Source organism: Zootoca vivipara, chromosome 15, assembly GCF_963506605.1.
Source record: "Zootoca vivipara chromosome 15, rZooViv1.1, whole genome shotgun sequence".
NCBI lineage: Eukaryota > Metazoa > Chordata > Lepidosauria > Squamata > Lacertidae > Zootoca > Zootoca vivipara.
The window spans coordinates 2,212,673-2,237,186 of NC_083290.1; the positions used below are offsets into that span (position 1 = coordinate 2,212,673).

The following is a 24,514-nucleotide window of genomic DNA, read 5'->3' on the forward strand; positions in this document are numbered from 1 at the left end:
GTTTTGGACTACAATTCCCATCATCCCTGACCACTGGTCATGTTAGCTAGGAATCATGGGAGTTGTAGGCCAAAACATCTGGAGGGCTGCAGTTTGGGGATGCCTGAACTAGACAATAAAAGGACCCGGCTAACCTTTTCTTGGGACGCGGGTGGCGCTGTGGGTTAAACCACTGAGCCTAGGGCTTGCTGATCAGAAGGTCGGCGGTTCAAATCCCTGCGGCAGGGTGAACTCCCATTGCTCGGTCCCTGCTCCTGCCAACCTAGCAGTTCGAAAGGACATCAAAGTGCAAGTAGATAAATAGGTACCGCTCCAGCGGGAAGGTAAGCGGCATTTCCATGTGCTGCTCTGGTTTGCCAGAAGCAGCTTAGTCATTCTGGCCACATGACCTGGAAGCTGTACGCCGGCTCCCTCGGCCAATAAGGCGAGATGAGCGCTGCAACCCCAGAGTCGGTCACGACTGGACCTGATGGTCAGGGGTCCCTTTACCTTTAACCTTTTATTGTATCAGGAGCGAAATTGACCATATGCTTAAAATGAGGACGTGAATGGCAGAGTGTGTGTGTGTGGGGGGGGGGAATGCATCACTTCCCTGCCTCCCCCCAGACGGCTGACACTGATGTATCTGCATTAGGGTTAATGCCCCCCCCAGCCCTTATTAATTGACTCCGTGTTTGGCTAAAGTCTGTAGGCTAATCTTCGTCTCCGCCACACCTTTAAAAACAGGTTGCCTTTTTCAATTAAGAGCTGCCTTCAGCCCCACAGTCAATTCTCCTAATGACAACACATTATATTTTCACTGTTCTCCCACCCACCCACCCACCCACCCACTACAGATTAAATGCAGAATATTGCATTGCATCTACCTGTATTGCACAGTGATGGTCATTTAACCGACCTGATCAGATCTGGTGTTGAGGGTGAGGTGCGGGGGAATTGGGCGAGAGAATGATTATGATTTTTTAAAAACAACTTTTCTTCCGCTCTTAGCTGCTGCCGGCAGCTTTGTAGGGCTGGAGGACGGCTCCTCCGGCGGGAAAGAGACGGAGGCTCCGGGCGCGGCGCTGCTTCAGCACGGCGGACGAGGGCAGTGAGCTGATGCCGGGAGGCACTGCGTCCAGCCTCCGCCTCTTCCCAGCACCCTCCAGAACTTGGCACGAACTTGGCCCCCTGTTGCCCCACGCCACTTGCCTCTATGGGCAAGACGGCCCTGAAGGGAAAATACCTGGATGTACATTTTCAAAATATAAGATAAAAAACAAATAAAAAAACCTACATATACGGTAGTAACAGTGTTTTGTGTTGTGTAGCTCCTATGATGTAAGTCATGGGCCCCTCCTGCTAGCCTGCTTCCTAAAATAACACAGGTTTGCTCATTTCTATATACAGTGGTGCCTTGACTTACAAAGGCGATCCGTTCCGCGGCGCTTTCCGTAAGTCGAGGTCTTCGGTTGTCTAAGCCAGTGTTTCTCAACCTTTTTTGGGCCACGGCACACTTGTTCTATGGAAAAAAATCCCGCAGCACACCAACTCTGTGCCGCCCTATATTTAGTTTAGTTTGGAGGCGGACCCACCAGGCGCAGAGCCTGCGGAGCGAGTGGGGACACGTTAGACGGCATGCACAGACCCCAGGCGGGCAGACACGGGCACGCAGCTGCCACCGCCTCCCTCCCAGCCGCCCCAGGTAGCCGCCGCCGCTCTGGCCTGGCGAAGGGAAGCCCTGCGCAGCCTTCCCCGCCTGCCTCCTCCTCCCCAGCAAGATAATTTAGGAAAAGAAAATGTACTTAGCACATTTAATTTACATATTTGCAAAGAGTATGTCACAGATTTTAAAAATTCTGAGTTACCTGTTTGGCGGAGGCTCTCCGCTCCCACTGCTCCCTCCCTCCCTCCTTTCCCGGCCATGTTTCCTCGTTAGCGAGTGGAGCGCTGAATGCCTGCGTGCAAGGGGAGAGCAGCGCTCTGGAGTTTGGCACCAGCAGCAGGCAAGCGAATCTTTCTCGCCGCCCCGGGAACGCGGGGATGGACCGCCTGCACGCTTCTGCCTGTCCCCCGGGCTGAGACTGTGCAGAAGAAGCTCCCCCATTCCAGTGTTTGGCGCCCGCGTCGTGACCCATCCGGCTTCCTCCGCCAATAGGCAGCGCTGACCCGCCGGAAAGGAATCCGGTCAGCGACGTGAGAATGCAAATCGCCCTTCTCGTCGCGGAACACCAGCCAGCGTCCCGCGCCACAGTAGTGTGCCGCGGAACACCGGTTGAGAAACTCTGGTCTAAGCACCCGTTCTGCGCATGCGCGAAGCGTGATTTTGTGCTTCTGCGCAGGCGCGGACAGCACACGCGGCGAAAAGACTTCCGCGGTTGTCGACTTCGTAAGTTGAAACCTTCGGAAGCAGAGGCATTACCATGTAGCATCTATTCAACACAAAAAAAAACCCAATGACAATTGGTTGTTGACAAAGGACAGCTGGACCTATAAAGGGCCCTATTACCTTCAGTAGCTTAGGGCCTCATCAAACCTAAATCCGGCCCTGGGCTTCTGTCACGGTGTCCCTTTGCACCAGAAGCGGTTTAGTCCTGCTGGCCACATGGCCCAGAAAGCTGTCTGTGGAGAAACGCCGGCTCCCTCAGCCTGAAAATGAGATGAACGCCACAACGCCATAGTCGCCTTTGACTGGACTTAACTGTCCAGGGGTCCTTTACCTTTTACCAGAAAAGGTAAAAGAAAAAAAAGTAGCCTTTACCAGAAAAAAAATACAGTATTAATGAAGAGAACCAGAAGCAGTAGTAATAACCATTTTTTAGAAAGCTGGGGGAAATATTGATCAAGAGCATGGGCATAGCCAAGAGGGGCAGAGGGGGGGCAGATGCCCCCACTAGATCAAGTAAAACAGGAAATACTTAACTAACGGACCAATTCCGTCAGTTCTACCCCCCCCAATAAAAGTCCTGCCCCCCACAACAAAAATCCCAGCTCTGTGACATTGCCCATGACCAAGAGACTCTGAAGCAGGGCCAGATTCAGGTTTGATGAGGCACTAAACCACTGAAGGGAATGGGGGCCCTTAATATGTCCAGCTGTCCTTGGTCAACAACAAATTGTCACTGTTTTTTTGTGTTGAATAGATGCTATATATATATATATATATATATATATATATATATATATATATATATATATATATATATATGGTAATTTATGGACAGGGCCGGCTCATCATAGACCCCCGGTGGTGCAGGGCACCATGGCGCCGGCCCGCCAGGAGGGCGCCGCGAGCTGCGCCCGCCCGCTGGCCGGCCGGTCCACCGCGCTGGGAAACGGGGCGGGAGCGCGCCAGAGAGATCGCGCTGTGTCTGCCCACCCGCCGCGCAGCAGCGCCCACCCGCCCACTGCATTGGGAAACGGGGCGGAAGGGCGCCGGAGAGATCTGGCGCACCATGGCGACAGGGGCGCTTAAGACAGCGCTGTTTATGGACCTAATAGGTATCTAAAGCCATTTGCACATAACAAATAGGGCAGGCACCCCCAAACTCCGGCACTTCAGATTTTTGGACTACAATTCCCATCTTCCCCGACTACTGGTCCTGTTAGCTAGGGATCATGGGAGTTGTAGGCCAAAACATCTGGAGGGCCGCAGTTTGGGGATACCTGAAATAGGAGCTTACACAACACTTGCTGTATGTAGGTTTTATTTTATTTTATTATCTTATATTTTGTTTTCCCCTTTACATTTTTTTGGGGGCCCCCCAAGAAAGCGGGGCCCTTAACTATAGCTCCTTTAGCTTATACAGTACAGTAAATCCAGCACTGCTCTGAGGTGGTAATATTAAGAATGAATAAGCCAGGGGGGATTATACTGCTAAAGAGACCCCGAAGCGGTAATAATAACAATAATTGCGGGAATTGAGTGAGCGTGTGGGAATAAACATTGGCGAAGAGAATCTGAGGCGGCGTCGAATCCGCAGTTGCCAGGCGAGAAGCTGAGGCGAGAAAAAGAGGCGGGAAACGGCAACGGCAACGGCGGCCCTCCGCCCCTCCCTCGCCCCGCCCTCGCGCCGCGTCGCCAAGATGGCGGCTCCGAGCAAGCAGTGAGTTGTTGGGGGGGGAGGGGAGGCGAGAGCGCCGCGGAGCTGAGGGGGAACCCGGACGACGGGGGTTGTGGGGTGGTGGAGGAGAGGGAGCCGAAAGGAAGGAGCCGCGAGGTCGGGGTGGGAATTGGGGCCGCGTTGAGGAGAAACGGAGCCGGAAGAGGGGAAACCCCCGGCCGGCCTGGGTCCGTGTGCTGACAAGGCGAAAGAGGGGGCCGTTTTATTTCCCGAGGAGGGGGCACCACCTGCCGGGAAGGAGGCCAAGGCGGCAGTGAGGTCGGGGCTGAGGGGAGGCATGAGGAGGAGGAGGAGGAGGAAAGTAGGGCCGGAAGATGGGGCTGAGGTCATTTCGGGGAGGCCGCGAGAGAGGAGGGGGCCTGAGGCGATTTTTCGGGGAGGGCGAGGCGGGTCTGATCCAGAGACTTGGAGGTGAAGTGGGGATTTGGGGGGAACGAAGAGGAACACGGCTCCCCTCCCAATTATTTCTCATTATTTATTGCATTTCCGTTGCACTTTTCCCTCCCAAGGTGGTGAACATTAATTAATCCCCCTGTGAGGTAGGTTAGGCTGAGCAGCAATGGCCTGGGGGGGGGGGATTCAAACTCGTCGCTCCCAAGTGTTGGCCTGATCCTGTAACCCAGCCTTTCTCGGCCCCAGATGACCTTGCACTACAGCTCCCATCATCCCCGGCCGCTAGTCATGCTGGGAGTTGTAGTCCAACAACATGGAGGGACCCAAGGTGGAGAAAGGCTGCTCTGACCACTACGCCGCACTGTGTGTGATTTCCTCCCTGCCTCCAAGACTCAACCCTACAGGAGCATGGGTTGCACTGTGTTATTTATATATTGCATTTATATCCCACCTTTCTCTCCCACCTCAAGGTGGTGTACGTGATTCTACCTGCCTCCCCATTTAAATCCCAACAACAACCCTGTGAGGCAGGTTAGGCTGAAGGACAGTGACTGGCCAAAGGTCACCCAGCGAGCTGCTTTGGTGGTGGAGATTTGACTGTGTCTTCCCCTAGGCCTAGTCTTGACACTTTTAACTTAGGCTTTCCCCCACCTGGTGCCCTCCAGCCCCAGCATTGTACTGGGGTGATGGGTTGGGCTGATGGGAGTTAGAGTCCGAAAAAATCTACACTCTGCCGTGTGTCAAGTTCGGGAATGTGACTTTAACCCAGGGGGGCCAGCAACCTTTTTCAGCCGTGGGCCGGTCCACCGTCCCTCAGACCTTGTGGGGGTCTGGACTATATTTTGAAAAAATAAATAAATGAACAAACTTCTATGCCCCAGAAATAACCCAGAGTTGCATTTTAAATAAAAGCACACATTCTACTCATGTAAAAATACGCTGATTCCGAGGGCCGGATTGAGAAGGCGAATGGGCTGCATCCGGCCCCCGGGCCTTAGGTTGCCTACCCCTGCTTTAACCACTATGTCACACTGTTACTAGTTGGGAAAAAGAAGCTGCCTTCTCCATTAATGGCAATTCTTAAAAGTATTGACACAACTTTATTATTTTTTATGCAAGCACTTAAACTGCAGTTGGCAGGCACTGTTTTAAAAGAAGCAGCTTTCTTTCTCTAACACGGAGGAGATGATGCCTCTTTGCTACAGACTTTGCTACAGCTGAAAAATACATTACTAAGACTACTTTACATATATTCAATATTCATTTTTCTTTCCACAGATATGGACTTATATTTCCCAAGAAAGCACAGCAGAAAACCTTTGTCAAACATGCAGTGTTTATGGATGACTCAGATGACGAGGTTAGTTTTTTTGTGTGTGCTTTGTTTCCTTTATTATTTATTAAGTCCAAGATATACACGGAGGCTTCCAATGCTGTTTTCAAAAATTCCAGTTAAAACTAAATTTTAATTTATTTAAACCCGATAAAATACAGGTTCAAAACCACTGTAGCAGTAGATCCATAAATCAGCCTAGTATTCTACCAAGCATCTTGGGAGTAATGCCATTTGAACTCAGTTGTGACCTACTTTTGGGTAGACCTGCATAGCTATATGCTGTTGAACAGCCTAGCCAGCCCACTGAATTCTTTCTGAATCAAGAAGGATTTATCTACCTCCTTAAAGGCCTTTTAAAAAGTTGGCTATTCAGGTGTCTCTTGGGATGGAGTTCCATAAAGACAAATTACAAGTAGAGAGAAGGTGCCACTCCTTGCTTCTGTCAGAGGAATCTGAGAAAGCATTTGGCAAGAAGTCTCATCTGACAGTGTCATCCAAGTATACATGGGATATGGGCCTACCTTAAATAACCCCCCTGTAGTATAAATTGTTTTTTCCACTAGAGGGTGCTGCATGCCATAGAACCATCATTTAAGTATTTGTTTCTATTATTCTTTGTGAGAGAATTATTTGCAAGCAGTGTGGAAGGACTATGTAGTCTATAAAGAGGCTTAATACTCATAGATGAAGGATCGGTATTGCTGCTTTCAGGATGCTTCACAAACCGGGTTCTTATCAATATGTTAAATATACTTTGATCTTAGCAGCAGGAATAGTAATTTAAATTCAATGGAAAACAGCAGCCCCACTGTACACTTGGTATCACTCACTCTGGAATACATCTATAATTGAGAACATTACACATAGAATCATAGAATTGTAAGTTGGAATGGACCCCCGAGGGTCATCTAGTCCAACCCCCTGCGATACAGGAATCCTGCATACAGGCATCCCTGAGTGGGTTTGAACCACCAACCTTCTGGCTAACAGCCAGATGCACTGTCCCATTATGCCACCCTTTGTATAATTGGAGGTTTCAACAGGGACTAGAACATCCAGGCACTTTTTATATGATTTGGCAGTCTTTATGGCATATACAGCAGAGCCATCATTTTCAAAACAAACTTTGCCACAAGCCTGGCAAATCTGGAATGATACTTGATAATCAGATAACAATGATAGTTTTTACTTAGGCGTTGTTATTTAACCCTTGTGCAACTGTGCTCATTCTGTGTGCCAATTTTATTAATTTTATAGTTTAGTTTTTCATCTTTTAAGTTTTATCTGTTAGACTGTATTAAATACATTATACAATAAAAAACTTTACAAAAAGATGTTAAAGATACAGGTGCCATAATTTAAACTTTTGATTGGTTTATAGCAATTAACATTATAATACTGTACATAAGAAGTCAATTAGTGCTGTATATATAAAAAACCTGTTACTGGATTTGTTTTGTTTTGTCACATTTAGGTGTGACATAAAAGAACCTTAGAGCAGGACTGTAACTCAACAATGGAGCACATGTGTTGCTTGCAGAAGGTCTCGGGTTCAATCTCCAGGATTTTGAATAGGATCTGGGAAAGACCTGTGTCTAAAACTCTGGAGAGTTGCTGCTCGTCAGTGTCAGCAGTATTGAGCTAGATGGACCAATGATCTAATCCAGGTTGAAGCAACTCCCTATAGAAACAAAACCCAGGGCATAGCTATAAGGATGGGATGTTCTCTGATCTCTATGGCTGTTCTGAATTGTTGGCCCAAGGGAGGGCTCATGAGAGTAGGTGGATGCAGGAATACCAAAGAAAGATGTCAAAAGCAGCAGAATGGCCAATTCTAGTGCTTTATTAAAGAAGGCATAGACTTACAGCAAAGTAGCCTGCCAGTTCATCTAGGCTTAGCGGACGCAGGACAGACCCCGCAACAAGGATAGATAGATAATATTTATTGTCATTGTCCCATACAGAACAGCAAAATTGAAAAGGAGATGGCTTGTTTGCACCCAAGCAAACATGCATATCTTCTTTATACTAATAAATATAATAAATACATAAAATAAAATATACACAGAGCAGCATACTTCATTTCACCTAACTAGATGAAGGTAAAGGGTAAAGGGGCCCCTGACCATCAGGTCCAGTCGTGTCCGACTCTGGGGTTGCGGCGCTCAGCTTCCGGGTCATGTGGCCAGCATGACAAAGCTGCTTCCGGCGAACCAGAGCAGCGCACGGAAACACCGTTTACCTTCCCGCCGAAGCGGTCCCTATTTATCTACTTGCACTTTGATGTGCTTTCGAACTGCTAGGTGGGCAGGAGCTGGGACCGAACAACGGGAGCTCACCCCGTTGCAGGGATTCGAACTGCCGACCTTCTGATCAGCAAGCCCTAGACTCTGTGGTTTAACCCACAGCGCCACCTGGGTGAAGGCATAGGTGGCAAATTCCCAAATCTTACAGATAGTTCCCCTTTCTGGGCTTAGCCCAGCATCCCAAGCCCACAGATAAGGATAGCATCAAAGCAAGCAAATTTGCTTATATCAAAGCAAGTGAGCTCATTGCTAAAACAACTATCAATTGTGGGGTTATATTGACTACCAAGATGGTGTTTTTAGCAAAGCTTCTGGAACAGTTCACCTTTGGTTCAACACAATGGGTAAAAGGAAACAAGCTGTTTCTTTGGGACCCTCAGGGGTACCCCAGACATTTCCTCTGCATTTTCATTTTCATTTAAAAATAAATGAAGTCACTAACCCTTTTAATGATGCCGATCTGAAGAAAAATCATCAAGCAATATTCTTAGTTGCAAAACTTTATAACATTAAGCCCAGTAGACGAATTGTTTAGACAAGTTTTCTTGTTGACATTCAGTGCCCTCCCAGAGTATCCTTAGGTCCCCGACTTTCGCCCTGTACACTCTATTTCTGCTCTTGCCCACGCCTGATTTTCTCTTAACTAATGAGAAATAGGCAATGATTTACTAACTTCTAGTCTAATGTACTATTTAAAGAGAAGACAAATATGCATCATCACTGGTTTTAATGGGTGGTTGACAATTGGCTTTTCACACACAACCTCCCCCCCCCCTCGATTATGATTTTTTTCCAAACAGATTCTCTCATCTTCAAATAGAGTGTACAGAGGAGGATGATAGCCTCTTTATATTGTCCCTTTGATCTGGCATGGCGGGTGATTGGGGGAGGGAAGCATCTTACAGAACTCCCCATGTTATTTCACAGCCCACAAAGTAGGTAATAAATCCAGCGACTGCCTTTATCACCAACCAAAAAATAAGATCATTTTTAAAAAACAAAATTACTTTATTAGTTTAGTAATAATTTTAGGCCTTTCCGAGATAAGGAGCTGCGTTTGGGAGGGGTTTCATTTCCTGGCTGCTTCCATATCAGCAAAAACTATGCCTTGCGTGTCTGAAGATGGTGTATTTATAACTGAACTCTAATAAAGTCCATTCCAGCAAACCTGCACACCTGACTTGGCCATGGTGATCATATATTAGATAGAAAACTTCTGTTGTGTTAAAAAAAATGTTACTATGCATATTTCATTAAGATTTTCTTTGCTGTATTAAAAGGTGGTTTAATCTTTCTCCTATAATTTCCAAGTTACACAGCAAAGTGAATGTGTATGAGCATGCATGGAGAACAGGACTGGTTTTAGGACCAATGCTGTATTAGGCTTAAAGGAGGTAAAATAATATTCTGGGTTTGAAAAATTATTTATTTGGTGCCATCAACATGTCTGTTGCTTTCTGTAAACTCCATGGAGTTTTCTTTTACAATCCAGGAGTGTATGAATTATTAGAAAGATATATTTACATAGTACAAGAGGGCAGATACCTGTCGCAAGGAGCTTCCAGACTAAAATTTGACACAGAGGAAACAAAAGAGTAATGGGAAGGAAATGTAGGCAGGGGGTACTTAGAGAGATGGAAAAAGTGAGCGCTGAGGAAAGTTTCAATGGAAGTTAGAGACAGGACATCACTCAGGTGGTCACAGAGGCAGTTCCAATCTTAATGTGCAGCAAGAGGTAAATGTTGAAGAAGCAGAAGGCCTTTAGCCAGCTGAAGTTGGTGAAAAGTGGGGTTTTGTAGAACTCTGGAGCAGGGCACCCCTCCTCTCTGCAGCCTCAGTGGCACAAGGCAATGGGTGTCAGGAGTCTGTTGCTTCAAACCCTGTTTAGTCAAACAAGAAAAGGCAGTACAGTGTCCCGTTTGCAGTTTTATAGTTCTACAAGTTAAAAGGAGCTAATTGGATGCTATCATTCACAAAGAATGCTGTGAACATTTTGTGACAAACCTTGTACTTCGGATGCTAAATATATTGTTAACTAGTATAAAAGCAATATGTGGAGTTTCACCCACCCACTTAAGACAGAGTTTAACTCTTAGAAAAGAAAAGAAAAGAGATCAAGAGTTATTAAAGCCTGCTGCTCTGTGTAGCTTTAATGGAAGAGAGGTCAGCATATCCAGTATTTCTGTGAACCTTCATTTCCTTCACTCTAATCCAGAAGCCAACACACACCTTGATGTGTTGCCAATCTGTTTCATGTGACAGTTGAATCCAAAATGGTCTGTTTGGTCCAGCCACTCTGACTGAGACTACAATGATAAGTGATACAGTATATAAATAGTTGAAATACTTTTTAAAAATGTGCAGTCTTCCTTACCTCAGGAGCAGAACAACCCTATAATATCTTCTTTATCTGATCCACAAGATAATGAGGGAGTGATGCTCTTCATCCATTCTAGCTGTTTTATAGGCAGGGGTAAGAGAGCTTGTGAAGCTGTTGGAGCACTTTATAAATCTTATTTTAAAAGGGTACTCTGTGTCAAGAAGAAAAAAGCAGTTTGGCAGCCTAAGAGAAGGCTGTACCAGATGTAGCAAAAGCATGAAAGAAGGATTGAAATAGAAGAGGAATAATGAACATGGATAGAATAAAGTAAAAATTTAAAAGATTTGCAATACAGTATGGGGAACGAAGTCTGCAGTTCTTGTTGTGTTTCTGTTCTTTTCCCTTTAGGGAGCAACACATTTCCTGGTGTTTTTAGTGCAGGGTTAAGAGAGTTTTCCCTTTCAGAAAATACGATATTATAAGTTCAAGCTTTGTGTCTCCAAAGAATACCATGATTGGGGGCAAACAGAAATCCCATGCCAGATTGCTGACTTCGTAAGGTTCTTTAATAAACGACCTGTTGATAAGTAGAAATAATACAAAAGAACAGGAAGTTCCCATCTATCAATCCTCTCAGCACAACAGGAAATTGTCACCCATAAAGCTCTGGAAGAGGTGTTTGTGCTGGCGCTGTTTTCCTTAAACTTCTTGGCGCACTGTCCAAACAAATGACAGGTGGACCGCTTTAGAATTTTATGTACTGAAATTGAGGCCTCTATATTACTTTTATTGTTTGCATAATCTCCAGACACTAGTACACTTAACTGCCTACAGGGGAAAACTATTGTGAATTTTAAATATTTTGATGGAGAGAAATGACTTAATGCATGAAGAATAGACCAATTTCATGAAAATGTTGGACAAAATATGTCAGTCATGTTTAGTTGAAATATAATTAGCTAAGTCACTCAGGTTGATGATAAATTTCCTGAGCTACTTAATGCATGAATAGAGTGTTTTTTATTTTCGTATCCCTCTTCTTTCCAAAATGCTGGTAGGGTCCTTTGGAGACCTTTCCTCATGATCAGCTTTGCCACATAGATTATCCTCCGGATACATTGCCAACCTTCCTTCGGAGCCAGTAAGCAATGTTTCTTAATCAGTCATGGATAGGGCAATCAGCGTCTTCCAAAGGTCGGTTGATCTAGGCTTCCTGTGTAGCGCTCTTGATACATTCTCCAGCTGAGCTAGTCCCAAACCTGTTTCTTCATGATAAAAGGATGACATATAGACTGACCGTGGCTGGGTTTATTAATGCAGCTATGGCCTGTCCTGAGGGTAAGGGCGAGCCAAGTGGTAGAGCATGTACTTGGTATGCAGAAGGTCTCGGGTTCAATCCCTGACATCTCCAGTTAGAAAAGAACCAGGTAGCAGGTGATAGGAAAGGTCTCCGCCTCTGCCCATCAGAGTAGACAATTGGTCCAGACTTGTATGGAGTTTTCCACAAGAAACATTAAAAAAATGTAGTCTCCACCTGCAGTCTAGGCCTGTGATAATAACTCTTTTACCAGCTCGTTTGGGTCTGATTTATACTTGCCAATGAAGGAGGTGATGGAAGGCGGCAGAGTGGACCATATCACTTCAGGCTGCACCTGTAAAATGCATACAGTATGACAGGTATGAGACGCAAAACCTGGTTGTAGAAATGAAAACACTATATAAATAAAATTCCGTAGAGTAGTTTCATTTCCACAACCAGATTTTCTGTCTCATACCTGTCAAATTGTGTGTATTTTACAGGGTTCCCCCCTACAAACACCAATAGAGGGAATAAAATATTCTGTTAATACTGTCTTTTTTACAACTAGGAACCATGTCTGTTTGTGCGGTTAAGTATAGGAATATTAGAACTTTGAGCATGTGACAGTGTTGTCTCCAACTTTTCAGTGTTCTTCCTTTCTGCTTCACCCTGCTTTTCTTTCCCCAAAACAAATTACGTAGCAAAACTTTTCAGAGTGCCAGACCCTTCTAATCACTGCATCCAGCAAGTGTTACAAGTCAGGCTAGCTTCCTGATGAGGTGATTGCCTGTGTGAGGGGCCATTAAGAGAACAAAACATTAAGTGGCTTGGTGTGAGATGGCAAATGAGTGGGGCCCTTCCCTCAATAGGTTTTCTCCTTGCCCCGCCCCCTTTTCCTCATGAAAACTCATTCTTTACCACTGAATTGGAACAAATGTTCATGTGTGGAAACCCCAATAAATGTTTGCTCCAATTCAGTTGTAAAGGGTGTGTTTTTTCTGGGGAAAAGTGGTGGGACAAGCAGAAGTGTGGACAAACACCAAAGGTCTATCTAGTCTAGTATTCTCCCTCCAGCAGCAGCCTGCCAGGTGCCATTGCGGGGTTCAGAAGTGAAAGCTCTCCTCTTCTTTTACAACACTTGGTATTTGGTTCTAGGTGCCTTCTTACAGGGGCATACAATGGGTTCTTCCTTGTAGCTACTCCTATCATAGAATCGTAAAGCTGGAAAGGACTCCAAGGATCATTTAGTTAGTGCAACCCCCTGTAATGTGAAGCTTCAGGTGAGCAGTCCTGGATTCAGCACCACAGTACATTGGCATAAAGGAGTTGTTCAGACATTTGCTTGGTACTTCAAGGAGGTAGGAAAGCAGCATACATGAGTGCAGTTTGAAACCTAGAGAACCTTTATTGTTGATAGTTCAGTTCTGTGTCAGAAACAAGAAAAATGGCATATGGCACTTCTGCAAGAGCAAATTAATATTCAAGTCAGTTTGAATTTGCTGTGTGTCATGGTGAGTCAGCTTTCTTCATCCCACTTGGACATCAATGTATAAGAATAAAATAAAAAATTACCTGCTGCTTGTTTTCCATTTGCTTTTTTTTAGTATTATGAAGTGCTGGTGACAAAAGTTCTTCCACTTGTAAGAAAAGCTGATGTTCAGTATGAGTCATGGCAGGATTGGAAAACTACGATAGCTGCCAAAATGTTAAAAAAGATATTTTTCATGTTCCCTGTCACCTGGTGGAGGGAAAGGAATATTTGATTGCTAACGCTCTACTGTATAAACAAGTGGTCTTTGTAGTTACATCTGTTCAGCAAACACAGGGAGTTGCAGATCTATGTAGAATTAGGAAATGTGAAGAAGAGATCTGGTGTGCTTCATTTTATTGGGAATAAGGAAACTGCATTTTGAACTAAGTTAGCAGGGCTGTTTCCATTGCTGTTCTTAATACACTGCTTTCTAGTGTGATGTTCTTTCCCCCGCATAACGTGCTTTGGAGGTGGGGTGGGTGTGTGGTATCCTACTTACAAAATAACCACTTTGTGATTACTGAATTGCTCTTTACATCTTCAGAGCAGGCTTAGATAACTGAGTTAGAGATGTTGGGTGCTAGCTGAGCTCTGACAACAGCCCAACACATCCCCATAGAGTTGGAGCCCTATTTGGTGCCTACCGCACAATTGCGCTCATTTCACATGCTAGCAAGGTTATGCTTAAAATTCTACAAGGCAGGCTTAGGCAGTATGTGGACCGAGAACTCCCAGAAGTGCAAGCTGGATTTTGAAGGGGCAGAGGAACCAGAGACCAAATAGCAAACATGCGCTGGATTATGGAGAAAGCTAGAGAGTTCCAGAAAAAAGTCTACTTCTGCTTCATTGACTATGCAAAAGCCTTTGACTGTGTCGACCACAGCAAACTATGGCAAGTTCTTAAAGAAATAGGAGTGCCTGATCACCTCATCTGTCTCCTGAGAAATCTCTATGTGGGACAAGAAGCTACAGTTAGAACTGGATATGGAACAACTGATTGGTTCAAAATTGGGAAAGGAGTACAAGGTTGTATATTGTCTCCCTGCTTATTTAACTTATATGCAGAATTCATCATGCGAAAGGCTTGACTAGATGAATCCCAAGCCGGAATTAAGATTGCTGGAAGAAATACCAACAACCTCAGATATGCAGATGACACAATCTTGATGGCAGAAAGTGAGGAGGAATTAAAGAATCTTTTAATGAGGGTGAAAGAGGAGAGCGCAAAATATGGTCTGAAGCTCAACATCAAAGAAACCAAGATCATGGCCACTGGTCCCATCACCTGGCAAATAGAAGGGGAAGAAATGGAGGCAGTGAAATATTTTACTTTCTTGGGCTCCTTGATCACTGCAGATGGTGATAGCAGTCACAAAATTAAAATACGCCTGCTTCTTGGGAGAAAAGCAATGACAAACCTAGACAGCATCTTAAAAAGCAGAGACATCACCTTGCCGACAAAGGTCCATATAGTTAAAGCTATGGTTTTCCCAGTAGTGATGTATGGAAGTGAGAGCTGGACCATAAAGAAGGCTGATCGCCGAAGAATTGATGCTTTTGAATTATGGTGCTGGAGGAGACTCTTGAGAGTCCCATGGACTGCAAGAAGATCAAACCTATCCATTCTGAAGGAAATCAGCCCTGAGTGCTCCCTGGAAGGACAGATCGTGAAGCTGAGGCTCCAATACTTTGGCCACCTCATGAGAAGAGAAGAACCCTTGGAAAAGACCCTGATGTTGGGAAAGATTGAGGGCACTAGGAGAAGGGGACGACAGAGGACAATATGGTTGGACAGTGTTCTCGAAGCTACGAACATGAGTTTGACCAAACTGCGGGAGGCAGTGGAAGACAGGAGTGCCTGGCATGCTATGGTCCATGGGGTCACGAAGAGTCGGACACGACTAAACAACTAAACAACAACAACAACATGGTGCCCACAGCATTTGCCACAATCCACTTGAAGGGCCCAGCCTGTGTCTTGCCCTGCCTTACATTGCCTTGCCTTTCTGCTGTTGCCTCTCAGCAAGAGCAACATCTTCTCCAGCTGCAGCTCAGATCTGGCCCAGGTCTATGGCACCAACTCTCACAGCCAGCCCCGATCCCAAGCTTACAGGCTGAGCGTCTCAATTTCTAATGTAGTAATGTACCTGCATCATAAGCTGTAATATAGTACGATGCTTAACAAAGGGAAAAACAAGTTTGAACATACAGTAAATATTTTACTAAAACAGTATAAGGTAGCTTTCTGTGTTCCTAATCCTAAGAGTGCCTGGACCAACCTAGCCAGATGGGTGGGGTATAAATACAGTGGTACCTCTGTTGTCGAACGTAAGCTGTTCCCAAAGACCGTTCGACAACCGAAGCGCAAAGGGCAGTTGGCGAAGTCAATTGAGAAAACAATAAAACGCAGCAGAAGCTTTTCAACGTCTGAAAAACATTCAAAACGGAAACAATTACTTTGGGGTTTTCGGCGTTCAGAAACCGAAATGTTCGGCTTCCGAGACGCTTGAAAACCGAGGTACCACTGTGATAAAATTGTTATTATAACCATGTTTATTCTTAAGTCCCACCGCCTTTATTGGGACTTAATATGTCATCAGTGTGCAGATTGCTATGTTGACCACATAGCTCTTCTCAATACAGTACTTTATGGACAAAGAAAATGATATTAGTTGGCATTTCAGTTGTTGGAAATTTCTTTTCTATGGATGCAGATGATAGTGTTTCTCTACTGATGGCCTTCCATATTTATTTGCTTTTAAACTGTTTTGAAAGTGTAGCAAACTTGTACTGGCCTTCAACATGGTCATATTAATACTGGAAGTCAGTCTCTCTGGGGACATTCTCCCAGAAAAGTGTGTTTAGGACTGCAACCTTATTTATTTATTAAACTATTGTGGGCTATACAAAACAAAAATATTTTTTCTTCACAGTCTTCTGTGGGTGAGAGCCTTCAACGAGAAGCCTTGAAAAAGCAAGCAATGAAACAAGTAAGTTGGCAATTTGTGTACACACACACATCTTACTCCTTGGTTTCTGGTCTCCCTACACAAATATATATATGGTGGTGGTTATACTGATATCAATGTATATGGCAATTTGCCCTGTAAATCAGATCACTCTTGTCTCCTCCACAAATCTGCTTGGTAGAAAGCACTCCCCCCCCCCTGCAGCCTCCCAATAGGCTGGCAGACCGCAGAGGAGCGTGTTCTACAGCCTGTATTGAATTGCAGTCTAACTTCTTAGCCAACAGTAGTAAAGAAAAGAAATCCAGACCAGCAACTTTGGTAGGCTTATTTACCTGGCTGTCTTACACCAGTGCAAATGTTTAGAAATAGGAAAAATGGTTTTCCTATAGGGCTGTCAACCAGTATATTTCACCAAGTTTTGGCAGCAAGTGTTAAAAAAAATAGAGTGGCAACTGTTCTTCTTTTCTTAAGTGTTTTTTTAAAGAATTATATTAGTGTAATGTATAAATGAATTATTGGATTATTTTATGTGATTCATCCTCATAATTGTACACACCAGCCCTGTCCTCTTGGCGCTAGATTTTGGAACTACAACACTTTCCTTATTAACAATGACATAATTTATATCAAAGCTTGAGTTTTTAGTTTCCATGACTTTGTTAGCGTAATAAACAGTTCCGCTTTTATACAACTCTGTTTTTCTTGGGTTTATTTTGGCTACGTCTAAGTTGTTACAGAAAAACAACCCTGCTGCAAGCCTTGGAGCAGGTTGCCGTATATCTACTCATAGTTTACAATGCACCATTAAACGTGGAGACTAATTTAGCATCCACACTGTAAAAACCACCAGGAGAAGCAAATTCCTTCTCTGACATCAAATATAGGACTCCTTGACTGACTACTTGTATAACTTTTGTTTCAGAATGAAAGTCTTAATACTATGAGAAAACAAAAGGAACTTGTCCACTGTTTAGATTTCTACCACACTTGGCTAAATTGTGATGGAAAGAAAAGACATGGAGCCAATATTTTTTTTCTGTAATAGAAATACTGGCATTTGGGTTACACAAACACAGAAGGTGGTTTTGCAGATTATGATGAGTATGAGAGATAACATCTCTGTGGTTTGCACCTAGTGAAAACATGCATCACCCCTTGGTTTCCTGTAGCGAAGGGAAGGCTTACTCCAGGGGTCAGCAACCTTTTTCAGCCGTGGGCTGTGGGCTGGTCCAGCGTCCCTCAGACCATGTGGTGGGCCGAACTATAGGGGGGGGGAAGAAATGAATGAATTCCTATGCCCCACAAATAACCCAGAGATGGATTTTAAATAAAAGCACACATTCTACTCATGTAAAAACACCAGGCAGGCCCCACAAATAACCCAGAGATGCATTTTAAATAAAAGGACACATTCTACTCATGTAAAAACATGCTGATTCCCGGACTGTCCACAAGCCGGATTGAAAAGGCGATTGGGCCGCATCCGACCCACAGCCCTTAGGTTGCCTACCCATGGCTTACTCAGTTGCTCCCTGGGGCTTCAGGGCAAGGTGGTAGAGTTAACTTAGACTCACACTTGAGTTTGCTACTGGGAAGAGGGGAATGTTATAGACCTTGTCTGTGTGTGCATAAAAATGAACACATACTTCTGTGTTGTAACCATATAATCAATCACAGTGTTTCTTTGGCCAGGGAGACCAAGTGGGTTACAATGACCATGAAGATTGTTCTCATTTTGGTCATGCACTAGTGTGAGCAGGAGCGACAAACCATGATCTCTGGGTTAGCATTATGTTCAACCCGCAGATTGTGGTTTGTTGATAGGAAAGAACAAACCATGGTGTAACATTGTGGTTTTTTTAGAGTGAAACAAACTGTGATCCTTGGATGTAACTAAGCCAGGCAAGAGTGTTTGTTACTGTTGCTATCTAGAGGAGAGGAACAAAGTGGGAACTTCTGTGTTTTTTGGTAAACCATAGTTTGCCATGATGGGCCAACACTACCATTGAAGCAGCTTTCTACAGTATTTCAGGAGCTGTCTGTCTGTCTGTCTGTCTGTCTTTCTCTGTCTTTTGTTTTTTTCTGGCCCAAAGTTAGAGAGCACATCCTCAACACAGGTGATGTGCTGCATTTCCAGTCAGAGAAACACAGGGCCACACAATGGGGCTGTTATTTTAGCTTTAAGGTTAGGACAAACTTCTAAAATGGAGCAGTGAGCGGTGAATAAGCAGCACAGGTCTTTGGAAGCAGAAGCTTGGTAGCAAGGAGAAGACTTCTCTTGTATAACCATCTGGAAGGCTACACTAGCGCCTTAAATGTTTTAAATAAAATTCTCTTGTTTGTAGCGTCTGTCTTAACTGAGATAATTATAGATAACACATTGCTGGACTAGCTTCCTGGAAGACTCTAATGAAAATACCATAACCTTTCTTTCCTTCCTTTTAAAGACCAAGCTTGAGATCCAGAGGGCACTGGCAGAAGACTCCACAGTGTATGAATATGACAATATTTACGACGACATACAGCAAAAGAAGGCAGAAAGTCATGCCAGCGCACTTGCAGGGAAAGGGGAAAAAAAGGTCCATACCTGGAAATGAGAATGATGTCTGTCTTTGCCTCTCTACACTGGGGATGTTTGGGGCAGTGAAGACCTCCATCTGTGGGTGGGAAGAAGCCAAGAGGGATGTGGAGCCACTGAGGGAAAGGGAAAGACCTTGTCCAGAGTGAATCAAAGGTTTGCACTTCATGCACATGGAAAATTCAGGAGGGGGATCTGCTGGTGCTGCTATTTATCATTCAAGTGACACTTTTTTATTCTTACAAACTGCATCACCTCTTTCAAGTTTACCTTCAAAAATGTAGAACTGAGGGCTCAGGGAGAATTATCTTTTGCAAGTCTCTGCAGTCAGATTTCAGCCCAAGTCTCACAGATACACTAGATTTAGACTTGGATCACACTGTCCCTTTCCTGCACATTTTTATTGGACATCACCTTCATCTCTCAGGATCACAGGTCCACAGATGTGCTTCCCGGCTCTCCCTCACCCTTCTCCAGAGCCTGGGGAACTCTCCCAGAGCCAGTGCTGACTTTGGAAAAACACTATATTTCCATATGTCCTCTTCATGTTCTGGAGAATGGCAGGGAATCTTCCTCATGGATGAGGCTCGGTTTGACTGGGAGAAGTCCCCCAGCTTTAAACTAGGGTTTAAGTGTAGCATCACAAGTAGGATTGGTGGCAAGCACAGATTTCACCTGGCTACTGATACCAGGCAGATTTTGTGGGCCTCTGCTCAATATGCCTTGGTATTGATGGCAGCTCAGAGGGGCAGCAATAGCTTCTGTAAAATGTATCCCAAAATATTCTCAGCATCTTCGATTTATTTGTCACAGGTAATCTCAGTCATCTTCCATTTCTTCATTGCTGTTTGTCTTTGCAGCCCAAGTACATCCAAAATATTCTCAAGGCAGCCGAGCTAAGGAAGAAGGAGCAGGAAAAGAGAATGGAGAAGAAGATTCAGAAAGAACGTGAACTGGAAGGAGGCGTGTTTGATGACAAAGAAGCCTTTGTAACATCGGCCTACAAGAAGAAACTGCAAGAAAGAGCTGAGGAGGAGGAAAGAGAGAAGAGGGAGGCAGCAATTGAGGGTGAGGAAGATGACCAGGGTGCTGATAGATTGCTCTCATGGGTGCCAGAAACTAGATTGTCAAGTCTCTGAACTCACAGTAGCCTAAATGACCTTTAAGCAGGAATCATCTGGCAGATTTGGTTGTGTTCCTTTACACATTGTCTACTTGAGGAGGTGTGAAGATGGGAACTCTTTTTTGTTCCCGGCCCTGTTCCTTTGGCTTGGGATAATGTGTGACTTGTGAAGTAAGCTGGGGGGGAGAGAGACATTTGTATGGCAATCTCCCCTCTTCAAAGCAAACACTTAGCCACTGTACAGCACTATCACAATATCATTTTCACAGCACAAGAAGTGTGTGTGGTTTTTAAGAATTGCCATATTGGGTTTCTTTTTTGGATTGCATGTAGAGCACGTCAAAGTGCAAGTATATAAATAGGTATCACTACAGTGGGAAGGTAAACGGCGTTTCTGTGTGCTGCTCTGGTTCACCAAAAGCGGCTTTGTCATGCTGGCCACATGACCTGGAAGCTGTACGCAGGCTCCCTTGGTCAATAACGCGAGATAAGCGCCGCAACCCCAGAGTCGGTCACGACTGGACCTACTGGTCAGGGGTCCCTTTACCTTTTATGCATACCAGTGATCAGCAGTTGGATTATTCTGAAATGCCCCCTTCGTGTCACTTTGAAGAGGGAACCACAGCTGCTTATACTCCCTAGTGCTCAAGAGATGGGAGATGGGTGGCACTTGATGAGACCTTCAAACTCCATCCCTGCCACATCCCCAGTTTTAGCCACATCATTCTCTCCTCAATAACTCTCTAAAAACAGTAGCTAAGGGGGCTGTTCCCCACCATCACTGCCCCTATAATCTGAGTACTGTGTACAACCCCTGCTTTGTTCCAGATATCCCAGGCAATGTGGGCAATTGCAATGAAGCTTTTCCCCCCAGCTGCTCTATTGATAAATAATAATAATTCCTAATTTTATGTCCTCCTCCCCTTTTTTTAGCATGTCTGGATGTGACCAAGCAGAAGGATCTCAGTGGCTTTTACAGGCACCTGCTAAACCAGGCAGTGGGGGAAGAGGAGATGCCCAAATGCAGCCTTCGGGAGGCCAGGTAAGGTTGAAATGCAGAAAAATCAGCTTCTCCGGCAGTCGCAGTTTTAGCATCTCCTTGATGCCTTTGAGCTTAATGGAGCCAGAATTTGGTCCCAGTTAGCAATCCTCAGCTAAGAATGGCGAGTTTCATACTAACTAGAGTGTGAAGGGACTGAACTTTTGCTCCACTCTTGGGTGGGATGGCAGTTGGAGGTCAAGTGGGTGCCTCCTCTCTCTCTGGATGAATGAGGAAAGGTTTCCTTACAGATGATGCGATGTGGCTATAGTGGGGAGTAGGCTGGCTTATTGGCATCAAGCCAAGACATCTGTGACCTGCAAGGTGATCCTTCAATAAAAACATATGGAGGGGAATTAAACTACTGTTCTCTTTAACCAGGGTGGCAATGTGGCTTTGGGATGTTACCAGGGAGACGTGGAAGGCTGTCTCCTACCTGTTTTTCTACACATTTTTAATTGCATGATGCTATACTTATTCCCATTTGCATCTGTTTTTATTGTTCATTTGGTGCTCTCTTTTAGTTTTTAAATGTTTCATATTTGCTCTGTGCATCATTGTGGTTGCCTTTTCTTTCTTTTTTTACGAAAAAAGAAATTAACGTGTTTTTTAAACAAAGGGAGAAGTTTGTTCAGACATAGGCAGAGTCCGTAATACATTCTAGAAGAAAACCAGCTATAAAATGCTGGCACCTTAGCATGTTTCTTAATGTCTCCTGGCCAACAGTCTCTCTGTGTGTGCATGTGTCCTTTTCCAACAGCAGTGCCACTAGTTGCTTTCAGATCTCAGGCTGGCATTACCTTCCCTTAGCCAAAGTGCACTCTTAATTTGAAAGGCAGGTTCAAAATCATCACCACCATTATTATTTGCATTTATTCAACACTTGCTACATAAATTGTCTTAAAGTGACTTAGAATTACATAAGCTTTTACCCAGTTGATGTACTGTATATGTGGCAGACTTTGGCTTTTCTGGGTGAAGAATTTGGATTGCTTGGACAGGTACGGTAATTTTAGTGAAATAAACAGTGTGGGTTATATCCTTAAATGTTAGCTTCCTTATTAACTACCCAAGACTGAAACATTGTAACTTCCCTGGCCCTATCAGTTTGATAGCTATAATTATACTTTCAGATGTTACCACCTTGTTTTGTCTTGTGCTAATCTTTGCAGAAGAAGAATATCTCTTGAATGCATATATGGAAACATGATAAGGCTGTACTGATCAGCAAAATATGAATGTCTCAGTGTTACAGATGCTGTCACTGGGGCATTTGGAGTATATCTGTCACTAAAGACTATGTCATCTCATTTTCCCTCTACGAAGGACTATTTTGCAATAGTGTAGTCATCCTTTATAAGGAAGTAGTATTCTCCTTTTCTGGTAAATGGAAAATCTTGCAGCTCTTGTTTCATTAATGCTAGTAAATGCTCACAGTGTATTTGTGCTAATTTGGAGAAAATCCAAAATTCAAGTCATATTTATGGGCGTTAAAGTGCTTGCAAGTCAGAGCATACAACATGGTTTGATTAATCATTGGGTCCGAACCCTACTCCAGTATGTGATGAGACAACGTGATGTGAACAAAACAAGTTCAGATATAGATGATAGGAAAAATAGGTGATGATAAATACTGCCTGAAAGCGTGTGCCTGTTATGCCTCATGGCTTTGCCAACCATTCGTTGCAGATGGTAGCAGTGATGACTGTTACATGTTCTGCCCATCACTTCCAGTAGGCAAAATGAGTGCACACCAGAGTGAGTTTTGTCTGATTCCACCTGCAGTCTGTAGTGAGGGACAGCCATATTAATATGAATCCCTCCAACTAGGAATGCTGTTGGTACCTTGTTTAACACAAATCAGGAGTTGAACATTTGATACACACATTCTGGTTGAGAGATGAATATTTAGCCATGCATGCCACATGTTTCAATTATGCATTGCTAGTTTCAAATAGCAGCCAGCCAGTTTTTTTGGAACCACCCAAACACGGCATTAATGACCAGTACCATTTATTGTCCCCAGAGCCTGGTGTTCAGAGGTGGTATACTCTCTAGGATCATGGAGTTTCTGTTTATTGTTGTGAAATAAATGTGGTAAACTTGCAGTTTTCTACAAATTCCTGACAACATAAAAACATGTTTTTCTTAGAAACGTGGGTGTATGCTTTGGAGGATGATATGATGCTAGGTTGTTCTGAGTTGGTAGGGAGTGAATTTTATTTTGTGTCTTAAAAAAAATTGTAGGATAAAGGAAGAAGAACCCAGTGGGAATTCCTGTGACTCCAAACAAATAAGCAAAAACCTGGATGAGAGGACAAGTTCCCCCATTCCTCTAAAGGCAGAAGATAACCCAGATGCAGACAGTGACTTGGAAATGGGTACTAGCGATGAGGAGAACAGTGCTAAAGCACACACAAACAGCGGAACTGGCAATAAAAGGGAGAGTAGGCAAGGCCACTCTGACCGTAGTGGGGAGAGTTCCAGGCATCACAGGAGCCGAAGGGACTCAGGGTCATCCAGCGAGGAGAGAAGTTGCCATCAGAAGGTGCCTTCAAGTCATCCAGAGAAAGAGGAGGGTGGGGGCAGGAAGGAAAGAAGTGGGCAGCACAGGGAAAAGGAACGTGAGAGAAGACACAAACACCATGAAAAAGAGGAACACTCTAGACCCGAGAACCATCATAGGATACGGGAAGAACAGGATGAGAGGCAGAGGAGAAAAGACAGGAAAGAGAGGGATGATTATGATAGAGATCTGAAGGCATGGAGAGACAGAGAGGAAATGTATTCTGAGTGGGAACAGCAAGAGAAAGACCGGCACAAAGACCGGCACAGGGATAGGGAGAGGGACAAAGGGCCACGGGAACACAAAGAGGAGAAGCAGCAGCAGCAAGAAAGGAAAAGTGGTAGCCCTGGGCCCTTGGCAAAAGATTGTCATTGGGTTCCAGAAAGTGATGGCAGGGGAGAAAACCCACTCAACTCTGAGAGATCGTTAGAATTGAAGCACAGGACTTCAGGGGTGGGAGCAGAGGAAGCAGAGAAACCTCCAGAGAGCCAGAGCAAATTTGCGAAGCGGAGTAACGAGGAGACAGTGGTGTCAGCAAGAGACCGCTACCTGGCTCGGCAGATGGCCCGTGTGGGCACCAAGTCTTACATAGAAAAAGAAGAGGATTAGGTTTCATTTCAGGAGGAGCCTATCAGGAAGGTGACACGTGCTTACCGCTGGTGGGAATACCAAGGCAGGAGGGAATTGTGCACTGGGACTGAAGTAGCTTCAGGCCATTCATTTCAAGAGGATTTTAAAAAAGGGTATCCTTTTCTGCAGGAGAAATGGATAGAGAGGTATGACTTGGACGCAGAGTGCATAGCTTGATATGGGTCTGTTCACACTGATGATCTGCACCTCAGTACCCGCTTATGCTCTGTGTCTTTTCAATGCAGTGAGCTCCAGCCTGTGGTTAATAGCCTCACAGAGGTTTCCTTTAGATCATGAGCGGGGAGCCTGTGGCTCTCCAG

The 24,514-nt window shown here is 44.6% G+C and overlaps 2 protein-coding genes across 2 annotated transcripts in view; both read left to right on the top strand.

Annotated features, from left to right (window-relative positions):
* EFCAB5 (EF-hand calcium binding domain 5) overlaps positions 1 to 18,837 on the top strand; it is a 73,245-nt gene extending 54,408 nt beyond the window's left edge. Inside the window, exons 21-23 of the mRNA XM_060268320.1 lie at positions 5,775 to 5,856; positions 16,223 to 16,279; positions 18,706 to 18,837. Coding sequence (XP_060124303.1) covers positions 5,775 to 5,856; positions 16,223 to 16,259 — 119 coding nt within the window. The 3' untranslated portion in view covers positions 16,260 to 16,279; positions 18,706 to 18,837. The remainder of the gene's footprint in view (positions 1 to 5,774; positions 5,857 to 16,222; positions 16,280 to 18,705) is intronic.
* NSRP1 (nuclear speckle splicing regulatory protein 1) lies at positions 16,271 to 24,173 on the top strand. The gene is made up of 5 exons (XM_035138949.2): positions 16,271 to 16,279; positions 18,706 to 18,837; positions 19,697 to 19,904; positions 20,893 to 21,001; positions 23,246 to 24,173. Exons 1-5 carry the CDS (start codon positions 16,271 to 16,273, stop codon positions 24,171 to 24,173), a joined length of 1,386 nt encoding a protein of 461 aa, XP_034994840.2.
* Positions 24,174 to 24,514: the final 341 nt, after the last annotated feature.

What these genes read in the sequence shown, in the direction of transcription:
- NSRP1 (XM_035138949.2), top strand. An exon ending in CAGGGAAAGGGGAAAAAAAG is followed by an intron (nt 18,838 to 19,696) that starts GTCCATACCTGG and finishes TTGTCTTTGCAG; the next exon opens with CCCAAGTACATCCAAAATAT. An exon ending in GAGGGAGGCAGCAATTGAGG is followed by an intron (nt 19,905 to 20,892) that starts GTGAGGAAGATG and finishes CCCTTTTTTTAG; the next exon opens with CATGTCTGGATGTGACCAAG.